Consider the following 11,464-nt stretch of genomic DNA (forward strand, 5'->3'; position numbering starts at 1 on the left):
ATTTTGGAAAAGTTTGAAAAAAAAAGTATTTTAGTGTCCCTTGGGATGCAATAAAGGTAGATTAAGAACAAATAAAAATAAAAACTTGTTGACGTAGTCATACTAAAATGTGACGTCACGACCATTTAGCATCATGACGGGGATGCAATAAATTACATTGAATTTCACCTACTTACAGAAGTTAATGCCATGTAATATTTCCTTACAAATTCACTTTACCACTCATTTTAAGTACGTTATTGAACATTCACATTTCGAGTTCTTAACATTGACTGAATACCCTACTCACTGCATGTTGTTATGATTGCGAATATAGGGCTTGCAGGCAAAATAACGAACGGGAGACTGTCTTGCCTCCCCTGAAATATTTTTAGTTAATCAATTATCTGCTCCGCTATTCGCTTTTGGAAACTCTGTTTTTGAAATTTCTTTCTTGTTTCCTGCTTTTCGAATTGACAAATGTGTTTATTAATATTTTAGCAGGTTCTTTTGACGTTGAAGATGAAGAGAAACATGCTGAAAGTCATAACAAGATCAAAGATGTCGATTCAGGTAATCAACAAAAAATTAAAAAACAAAAAATTCGCTCAACCGTGTTGTGTTGAAAATAACAGAATTTTATTTTTATTTTGAAAAAGTTTGAAAAAAAAAAGTATTTTAGTGTCTCTTGGGATGCAATAAAGGTAGATTAAGAAGAAATAAAAATAAAAACTTGTTGACGTAGTCATACTAAAATGTGACGTCACGACCATTTAGCATCATGACGGGGGATGCAATAAATTACATTGAATTTCACCTACTTACAGAAGTTAATGCCATGTAATATTTCCTTACAAATTCACTTTACCACTCATTTTAAGTACGTTATTGAACATTCACATTTCGAGTTCTTAACATTGACTGAATACCCTACTCACTGCATGTTGTTATGATTGCGAATATAGGGCTTGCAGGCAAAATAACGAACGGGAGACTGTCCTGCCTCCCCTGAAATATTTTTAGTTAATCAATTATCTGCTCCGCTATTCGCTTTTGGAAACTCTGTTTTTGAAATTTCTTTCTTGTTTCCTGCTTTTCAAATTGACAAATGTGTTTACTAATATTTTAGCAGGTTCGTTTGACGTTGAAGATGAAGAGAAACAAGCTGAAAGTCATAACGAGATCAAAGATGCCGATTCAGGTAATCAACAAAAAATTAAAAACCAAAAAAGTGGTGCTGGAGATGTCCTAGCTGAGCAGGAAGTTCCATGAAAATTTCCCCTTATTTAAAATGATAGACCGACCGAAATAAATGGACTCGGATACACATGCGAAGCAGTAGTCTAACTTGTTTCATGAAGTAACAGTACGGTCAACTTACGACTTCCGCGTAGCAAGAGTATCACGAAAGGGGTCGAAGAAAGACTGCAAATTTTTTTTTACATTTTCAAGAGGTCATCACACAAAATTTCGAAGTGAAAAGCAAATCAAATAAAGCCCACAGAAAGTTTGGAAATAAAAAAAAGTTATGGGCTTCTAGCTAAAAATACAATCTTTAACCCTGTGTAGCCGCCATCTTCCTGGGACATTTTGTATACCCCTCCTAAAAATTGTTATGACTTTTTGTTCAAACGTGCGAAAACATTCACTTATATTTCATAGGGAGGCGTGATTTGGCCGCTTTATGCCAGCCGTCTCTCGAGACGCGTGTGCTATTCGCTCAACCGTGTTGTGTTGAAAATAACAGAATTTTTTTTTTTTTCCTGAAAAAAGTTTCGTTTTGGTATTTGGTTATTAATCCAAGCAAAACCGACAATTACGTAACCTTCCAGACAAGTCTAAACATGCCTTTTTAGACGGCGCGGAACTCTTATTAATCACTGAAAAAGCGATTTTTTCGTACGATAACAACAAAAAGGAAAACACCAATAAGAACTACAATTTAATAACGAAACGATCCATAGGTCCGTTTCTTGTCCAATAAGAAACGAAATTTCAGGTCCTATAGTACCCAGCGGAAATTCAAAATCAGTAACAGACATCCAGCGACGTTTTCCATTTCAACTTCACTGTTAAAAATTTTTGTAGCTTTAACAAGGAAATGGCAGTTAAAAATACATTTCACTTCCCTGTTTTTGTGACGCCGTAAAATATACTTGGAATTCCTGAAAGAACGATGGGATTTCAATGTACGTCATCTCTTTTACTTTTCTATTGGCTACTGTATTCTCTCGTTTTTAAACAAACCAATCACAGACGCTTTTTTCTCGCGCCAAAACGTATGCGGCAAGCGATAAAGCGACTGACTGTCACGAACCGCGATCCGCCATTGACCAAGAAGGCGAGTTCTTCCGTTTTAATGAGGAAGTTGATCAATGTAGGAGGTTTGAGTTATGCTGATGGGTAGTCGATACCAGTATATTACCGAACTATGTGATAGCTATATAATGTCAGAAAGTTAAGATGACTTATAGGCCTATAGTATATGTAAATGCTCCAAAAATGGATTTAAATTGTTCATTAACAACTTGTCAGAAATCTTTTAGAACTTCTAGCATGATTGTCAAGCATGTCAATTAGAGCATGTTACAATTACAGTATAAGAAATATGTAAAAGATGCTGTTATTGCGGGAGATACTCTATGATAAAGCATCACACGGAACACAGACGTGATATCAATAGTCTACTCACTACTGTAACAATTTGCCGATTGCAGACATTCAGACAGTGTGGCCCTTCCTATTTGAGAGTGGATTTCTAGACGAACATTTCATCTACAAGGCAGGGCAAAATGAGTTGCTCAATAATCTGGACGAAAAATCGATCAATGTCTGCAGGTAAGTGTTACCAATAATGCATGTGTACGTAGTGGATTACAGAGAGAAGTGCTTTTTCCATATGTGGTCATAATAAACAAAAAATCAAGAGGGACACTCACAAAGCATATAACTTCGATATTAAGTTTCCTAAATCTCTAATATTACCATTAATAACCTTGCCAATTGTGCTAGCATCGGTCAAATTTGAGCAATGACTCATGTTATACACTCGAGACTTATTTCTTGCTGTTCACACTGTGCTTTTCCTGTTCTTAAGCAAAACGGACCACCATCTTATCTTGAAGTTTGTCAATAGAACTGCGTTGTAAGTCTCTCCAAATATGTAGGCTTTGGGTCTGAGCTAAGTACACTTTCCTTTTTACAGGGTGTTCTCTGGCATTCTAATATTCTTAATATGTGTCTATTGAGAGGATAATTTTGGCAACAGTGGAGGATTTTTTAATGGAATAACGTTTGTAATCATGGCATATTTTTGCCTTTGGCGTACCCAAAGAAGACTGCTTCTATTCTTGAGTTCATTCAAAGGTAGGTTGAAACAACTTCTATTGAGCATTTTATGACAACTTTATGGTAGTAAGTAAATATTTTTTTTGCATACAACTACTCAGATTCTAACTTGACTGCTGTGCAGGATGATTAGTTGTGCCGAATAGTAAGCATTATACTAGAACTTTATATGGAGTTAAAAACAGACGAAATGTGCGTGTTTCTCTGACTTTTTATTGGACACAATGCAGTTGTCAACACCTGCCTGAATATTGGCTGGCACTTGCTAATTGTGCATATATGTTTGCTTAGGGTTTATGACCTCTTTCCTTTTCAGATATTTCAGTAAGCAGACGGTAAAACTGAAGAAAAGAAAATTTGACATGAGATCAACCCCGAGGTTCGGAGGTTGCTGAAGAAAATATGCAACCTCTAAAATATGCGAACTCACTATATATAATTTCGAATACACTGTGTAACGAAAAAACTCACAGTTATTTTTTTATCTAGTTTCCCTGTTGTCTTCCTTTTTATCTAGTTTCCGTGTTTCTTTTTGAAGTTTGATTTTGTGAAAGTGGGGGATTTCCCTAAAATCGTTTTATTTTTTGTAGAAACTTGTATGAAAACTTTCATTGTAATAGTCTGGTGCGATTTCTCTCTAGGGTTTTGATATTTCATAGTTATATTCCTTGTATTCTATGTAAGACATCTTGAATTAAAAAACTCAAAATCGATCAAACAAGTTGTATTTTTCTAGATTTTCAACTACTGTCCAAGTAGATTTTACAAGTAAGTCCTCATATCCATTCACCTATCCTTCGCTCATAATACTGTCATTGGTAAAGGACGTTAACGTATTCAATATGCATATTGAATTTGTGAACGTTCATTATCAATGGCGGTACAATGAGCGAGAGATGGGTGACTCTGTATATTAGTACCTAAATCGACTTGTAGGAAATCTAGAAGAAAAAAACACTTTTTTTGATTAATTTTCAGTCCTTTTGCTTGCCAAAAAGTTATTCAACATATTTTGGTATTTAATTATTCAAGAAATTTTACTTAGAATGCAAGGAATACGGCACTGGAGTATCAAAACACTAGAAAATCGCTCCAGACTATATTAAAATGAAAATATTTTTGACTGTTTATGTTAAAATTTCCCACGAAAACCTGATTTTGGGAAATTCACTAATTTTCAAAATCAAACTTGAATAATATAATGTACTGTTTTTCAGATTTGGACCGTAACCATTTGGAAACCGAAAACATTATATTTTTGGGGAGATGGGGGTCAAATATTAGGATTTCTAGCTTGAGTTCATGGTCGTATCTGGAAATTGTTTTAAGTCTTGGCGCATGCTGAAAAATTTGTTATTTCGATGACATATAGTGATGGAAAATATGCTTAAAAATCACCTAGAAACATATTGAAAATTTTGGGGTCGTTACCACACCCCCTGTCTGTGCCTGTGATTTTTATGTTCAATTTTTTGGTGATTTGTTCTTGAGAATAAACTTCTCTAAGTTTGTTTTAGTTAATCTGTCATAAGATTGGGTGTTACTTAGAGAATACACGGAATTTCAAGTTTGAATTGCTGCCACGGAATTCCCTGTAACTGCATATACAGGAAAATTCTATCACGCTTCTACACGAACATCCATGTCAAGTATACATGCAAGTCGTGTACTTTCTACAGGGAAAAACGGGTCGGTTTCACTTGGAATTAAGGTAAAATCAACTCGGAGAGTCGGACAAATATTACTGGGAATTCCTTGCAATTTAGGCTGTGAAAACGGGATTGTCCTGTGAGTTTTACAGGGCAAATTGAGTAACTTTAAGTGGAAAATACCGTAAAAATTGTTGCCATGGAATTCCATGTAAAATTTTTTAACAGTGTTCCGAAATTTTAATTTTGGGAAAACAGCATGCTTGCATATACCGCAGGGTGGTCCAAGGTTGTCGGCTGCGCGGGCCACAAAATTATTTTTCCATTGTTTGCGGGCCACAATAGTTCCAAGAATAGTTAAACAGTGCAATACAAAACAAACACTTTCATTTTGCAAATACGTAGTTATCAGGCATAGCCATTCTAGACTAATAGAATCCGCATTCAATTTTTAGTTTTCTATGATGCCTATATTGTTTGCATATATTACCGACCAAAAAGTTAAAAAGCCAGATAACAATTTAGATCGCCAAACACATCATTCAACTTTGCTAGTTTCCCCAGCTATCCATAACACTATTTAATTCAGTGACAATAGTGATGACAATATGTCAAAAGATTTTTCTGATTAATTTTATGACGAAACAACACGAAATGCGATTATTTGAATACTCTCCGAATGTGACGCGGGCCACAGATAATGAAGCGGCGGGCCACATGTGGCCCGCGGGCCTGGGTTTGGACCACCCTGATATACCGACTTCATAACTTTTTTGTAAAGTTTCCCATTCTACTATGTATAAAGATCTGAAGCTCGGTATACAAAGTTTGAATAAAGCCTATTTGTGATTACTTTCGTAATTTTTTTATTGAATTAAAAATTTTCTTAGAAATCTTTTGATATTAACAATTCGTGGTTTTCCATCTCACAAATTCTTTTCAACTTTTGTTATTAGGCGAACGAACATTGAAGCTGGCATTTGCTATTCCAGTACTAATAGTCTTCGTAGTTGGATTAGCGATTGGATGGACAATAAGTAAGATTAATTCTTTAGTATGAATTGTGGTCTATTCGAGTTTGGATAATTTTTACAAAGCCCCCACTAAAAAAACGCCTGTTCCACCCATCAAAATAAGAGAAGTAGTAATTATACAGTTGGGGTTTGAATGAATGCAGGTTGCGCTGGAAATTAAAAACATTCCCAAAACCTAGCTTATACTGGATAATTAGTGGCGAGCGGGGGTATTTTCTCAAATCTAACGTTTTTGCATTAATGGAAGGGAAAAACAAAGGCATGTACATATGTAATAATAAAATTATTTGAATCCGAACGGAACTCTAAACGATTAGTTGCCATAGAAACCATAATATTTCGGAAATATGCAATATACCCAATGACGTCAGCTAGGTTTTTAATTCAAAAACTCATTTCTACAGCATCATTAAACAAAGATCAATACTCGAAAGACCAGACCAACGACATAGAAAAACTTAACGCAATAATTGAAGACCAAAAACTGATGATCGCCAACCAAAAGAATGAATCCCAAATTATGGAAAAATTTGAGGCTTTTTCGAAAAAACTGAACTCAATCGTCTCTGGTTATACTCTAGGTTTGTACTGTAGATTGGTATTGATTCGTAAGCTGCATTAACGTGACGAGCTTTGCTTTTGATTATTATGACATACCAAGAACAGGTTCGTGCGAACCCCCCTGATCGACTAGCAGATGTCACACTTCATATAACTTAAAATTATCAGTCACTAACAATACGCAACAATAGTAAAGTCTGTACAGAACTATACAACCTGGCAATAATATTATTGAAAGTAACCATGATTGACTTGATTATCTTCAAACCTTCGAATCGATGCAATGTATGTGATTTGAAAAAAATAATGGGTTCTCTTTGGACTAACAAGATACTCCCACATTTTCGGAAATGAATACGTAAGCTGCATTTACATTAAATTCCGGAACTTCAAATATAATGCTATATAATCGTCAGCTGCTGTGTAGGCTACATTAATCATATGCTGCGGTCGCCTAACATCTGGAGCAAAAAAAAATAGAAAAACGGGTTTGCTGATTATCAAGACATTACATGAGCCAATATCCGAACAGTCCAACTAACTTACGGTCTAACTTAACAATTGAAAAACGGACTATCTAGCTGTTAAAAATTTCAGAACCACCGATAGTCTCTGGCCGGATCCAGCAGCTCTTACGGTTTAACTTGGCAATAACGAATATCAGAACCTCCGGTAGTCTTCGATAGCCCCCACAACGACTGGTTGTATGAAGCTTTGTTCATAGCGAAAAACTGAGCAATCGTCGCATAGGAAAATTCATAGCCTGATTCTAACCATTGTCGCTGACTTAATACATTTACCAGGAAATTATGATTCAAATAAACAGCGCTACCAAGGGTAAAATTAAACATCTTCATTCTATTTCTTCATTTCTTCTTCATTCTATTCATTCTCCAGAGTCATTGTCTCTTACATAACATTTACCAAGAAATTTTGGTTCAAATAAACAGTGCTACCACGGGTAAAATTAAACATCTTCATTCTATTTTAGGAAAATGGATTGCCGACGACGCTGTGATATTCTGGATTGTGAGACTTCGTGTTTCAACTATGACATTCACGGGTGCAGAGGATTTCTGTATACAACACGGATCGACTCTTCCCATTATGAGGAATGAGGAAGAATTTGACGCGATCAACAAAATGATACGCAACGGGCTTCCCCAGAACGGGAGGGTATCGTTCTGGACCGGCCTTACATATGATATCACGGTGAGAACTGGTTATTTATTGGACACGAAATGTACAATAATCGTTTTCGCATACTTTTCTTATTGTAAGAAAAGTCGAGTTTCTCCTACTACTGGAGCGACTGCTTTGAAATTTTCAGTGGCTGAAAAATTAAAAAATTTCTAGGAAACCATTACTTACTATTTATTTAGTTTAAAAGGTTCTGTGGGGTTCATTGCAATGACGTCATAAAAATCAAAACTTACGCACCATGTGGCGGTCGCTCGTTTAGGACGATCTGATGGTCAATCAATTCGGGAAGACTACGGCCCCGTACCGATACTACGGAGGATTACATGCCTCAGTGTTTTTTCGCTTTTCTTGTATTCATGGTGTTACAGTTTTGATAAAGTACAGGCGATTGAAAGCCTTGTAGGTCAGTAATTGTATTAAATTATAACGAATATCAGTATTTGATAAAAACTCAACAAAAATGATACCAAACTATCAGGGTGATATTCATTCGTTCGCGTTTTTGTTGTTCACTGTTATTGAACTATTTATTTGTATTGGATTTGTTTATGATCGATAATTTAATTCTTAACACGAAATACCAAGTTATACAGCTGAATTGTTTATATATTTGGAAAGCATACATTAGAGTTTTTCTCAATTTGTTGTTATTGGACACGAAATGTACATATCGATCGTTTTCTTAAACTGTTGATGTTATTAGTATTTTTGTTGTTGTTCAGAAAAAATTCTTTTCTTATCAACTACTGGGCCAATTGGTTAAAGATTGTTGTTGTCACTAAAAGGCTATTACTTTTTTTAATTGTCAAAATTAAATAATAATGGTATTTATCTATCAGAATTAAAAGAAAATGGAAATACAGGTACTGTGGAAGATTTGATACTACTTCGTTTGCCCCTGTGTCCATACATTTTCAGAATTGTTTTCTTGTTTTATCAGGATTTTCATGTCATATTTTTGTTACAGACAAACACATTTGGAAAAAATGGTTCATTCACTCAATGGGAAAACGGATATCCGTCGAAGACCACCTTTAGTAAAAATGTGTTCATCAACGTAGCCAAAGATCCAAACGAAAGTTTCCAAGGAATGAGGAACTGGCATTCTTCGATCACGCTAAATGCTGCACTTTGTCAGATATGAAAGTCAAAAATCATGCCTACATATTATCAATGAAATTTAACAGTCGATGCCTAAAACTCCCTTGCTGTACATATTTTGGCATTTATAAAACATTCGCTTTATTAACTTTAACTGCTTTTCATTGGATCAATATTAACCATGGACTGACTGCTTGTTGAATGGTTGAAACGTATTTTTACAAATCATTGAATATATTCTTGATGGAACGATTTATACAATTGGGCAATTCATTATGAAGACAGCGGAAATGCCATTGTTCGATTGCTTTTCATTTCATTGGTGAATGAGTGAAAACTCTGCCTAGGATTGAAAATTTAAAATACCAAATATATTGTATTTTGGTAATACATTGCTTTGTTTAGATTAAAATTTAGTTAGTTACAGATTGAAATGCAAATACTTTGATTTTAGAACTTTTGTTTTTGTGATTTTTTTGAAACTACTTTCGAAATGGCATAATCAGGGACTCAAATACTGTTTTTCTCTGTACCTCGATGTAAGGTAAAAACATTTTCAAGTAAGAGTGAAATGTTTGTATTATTATTAATTAAATCAAACTGTTTAACAAACTCACATGTATAAGTTCAAACTCATATATCTGCTTCCCCTTACAACGCGCTGCCCAGACGACTGACCCAGTGGCCCTCCCCTGACGGTGGGTTTCACCTTTTTTTTTCAAATTTGCATTGTTAGAAAGCTTTCGCTTAAATTTTTGTTATGCAAGTGTTATAATCCCCGCTGGTATTGCGTAGCATTTAGCTTTACACATAAATGTCTGGAAAATGTTCATTATGCCACCGTAAATAGTTTTGAAAAAGTTGGAGAGTAATTCACCCTTGAGAGAATTATATTATTAATCGAGTTGCAAACGCTTTAAGTCGCTTCTATCCAGCTCCATTCTCATCTCAGATTTCTGTAGTAGTGAGTTTTAGTCGATTTGATTTGCAAGCACTGGGTGTCCATAAAGTTTCTTCCCAATTTCAATTTTGTTACGATGTGAGATCTCAATATATTTTAACCAGGTTTAAGTTTTTTTTTAACCAGTAATTCATTTAATACATCTGTGAAAGCCAAAACAATATATGGTTTCGATAAATTCACTTTGCGATTTTACCCACAAAAATATTCTGCTTGGTTCATGTACCTAGGTAAAGGGTGCCCTTTTACAAGACACGTTTTGAAAAATGAAAAGAACCAGTAATAGTCTTGATGCCAGTAGCTGCATGTCCGTATAACGGAACTTCTATATTAGTCCACTGATTGTTAGATTAAATAAAGCCCGATTTTAATAGCAATAAATAAACAATAAAACAAGATTAAAGCACTTTTTGCCTTTGAAATTTCAATATGTCTTTGTATACATTCCTGGTGGGTCATCAAAAACAAGGATTGTCATGGGTCAATAATTCGCCGACCCTGTTTCAGGCAATGGGTATCATAGATGTACAGGAATTTGGGGCATCCACTAAAACAGGGGTCCGCAACTACGGGGTTGGGTCGCGAAGCCCTCCGCTCTGGGTCGCGAAACAATTTAAATTTTCCATAAATATGAGCATCGCGTCTGTGTAGCGTATTTATGTAACAACTTTATAAATCTCTGATTATAATAATGAATGTTTCCCCGTGTATACACTTCCTTATTTTCTGCCGTAACATTGGCCAATCAGAATAAGTGCAAAATTGAAGTAACAATAAACGTTTCAGAAGCGCTCAGATACTTTTGCCATTCAGACAAGCTTTCGTGGTTGTGAATATTATCTCGTTTTGGCGGTTTTCGCGTGTTGTTTGTTAGTTTTTAATTGTGTTTTGGTAAATATAAGTCCTAATCAAATAACTCAATAATAATTTTGCTCTGTCGGAGTTTTATTTCAAATGCAGTAATCAAAAATTAATCTAGAAATAGCTGTGATAGACTAGGCCAAACTTTTCTATAGGCACATGTAAATGAAAGGTTGTTGAATGTATTGAATATTAAAATGATAGTTTGAAACATATAAACCGGTTTATAATAAAAAATCATAAAATAATTTTGCAATGGTAGAGTATAAAGCGGAAGAATTTTGCCGGGATCGAAAATCGGGCAAACATTCATTACGTAGAAGTTTGCATTGATAATTGGTATTATCCTACTATCTTACACAATTGTATTGTTTGGTAGCAATGCGAGTTTAGCAGTAGTCGTGTGGAATTGCTTGATAAAGACAGATGATGAGATTTGTTCATTCTAAAGTAAATAGTTAGGGTGCTGTTACAGAAAACCGCATGCATCTTCAGACATCCCGCTGATTTATTCCTATTTTCATTCATTTACTTTGTTTGTATTGCTGGAAGAGAATGATAGCTGCTGATTCGAATTTTCACAAGTTGTTTCAATGACGTCCCTCCCATAGACTTCCTTTTTAGCTCGATTTTGCTTGTCGCTCTAGCTTTTTCTTCCGCCCTTTTCCGTGTAGGTGGTGCATGTACATCACTGTTTGTTTCCACTTCCACTCTTTCTCCTCGACCACGCTGCTTTTCTGAACAACTTGCACTGCACCACCGCACTG

The 11,464-nt window shown here is 35.2% G+C and overlaps 1 protein-coding gene and 1 long non-coding RNA gene across 2 annotated transcripts; both read left to right on the forward strand.

Annotated features, from left to right (window-relative positions):
• The first annotated feature begins 2,549 nt into the window (after nucleotides 1-2,549).
• Nucleotides 2,550-4,977, forward strand: LOC144425924 (uncharacterized). The gene is made up of 3 exons (XR_013477731.1): nucleotides 2,550-2,817; nucleotides 3,185-3,345; nucleotides 3,644-4,977. It is a non-coding gene; the product is annotated as an uncharacterized LOC144425924 (long non-coding RNA).
• A 794-nt stretch (nucleotides 4,978-5,771) lies between these two features.
• LOC120345589 (uncharacterized) lies at nucleotides 5,772-9,264 on the forward strand. The gene is made up of 5 exons (XM_078115168.1): nucleotides 5,772-5,802; nucleotides 5,933-6,013; nucleotides 6,415-6,591; nucleotides 7,563-7,783; nucleotides 8,742-9,264. Exons 1-5 carry the CDS (start codon nucleotides 5,772-5,774, stop codon nucleotides 8,916-8,918), a joined length of 687 nt encoding a protein of 228 aa, XP_077971294.1. The 3' UTR covers nucleotides 8,919-9,264.
• Nucleotides 9,265-11,464: the final 2,200 nt, after the last annotated feature.

The sequence above is a fragment of the Styela clava genome, chromosome 8 (assembly GCF_964204865.1).
Source record: "Styela clava chromosome 8, kaStyClav1.hap1.2, whole genome shotgun sequence".
Taxonomy (NCBI): domain Eukaryota; kingdom Metazoa; phylum Chordata; class Ascidiacea; order Stolidobranchia; family Styelidae; genus Styela; species Styela clava.

Bases quoted from the DNA above. Each gene is read 5' to 3' on its own strand.
- LOC120345589 (XM_078115168.1), top strand. From the start codon at position 5,772: ATGTATAAAGATCTGAAGCTCGGTATACAAA. The intron at 6,014-6,414 runs GTAAGATTAATT...TCATTTCTACAG, and splicing joins AGCGATTGGATGGACAATAA to CATCATTAAACAAAGATCAA. The intron at 6,592-7,562 runs GTTTGTACTGTA...ATTCTATTTTAG, and splicing joins CGTCTCTGGTTATACTCTAG to GAAAATGGATTGCCGACGAC.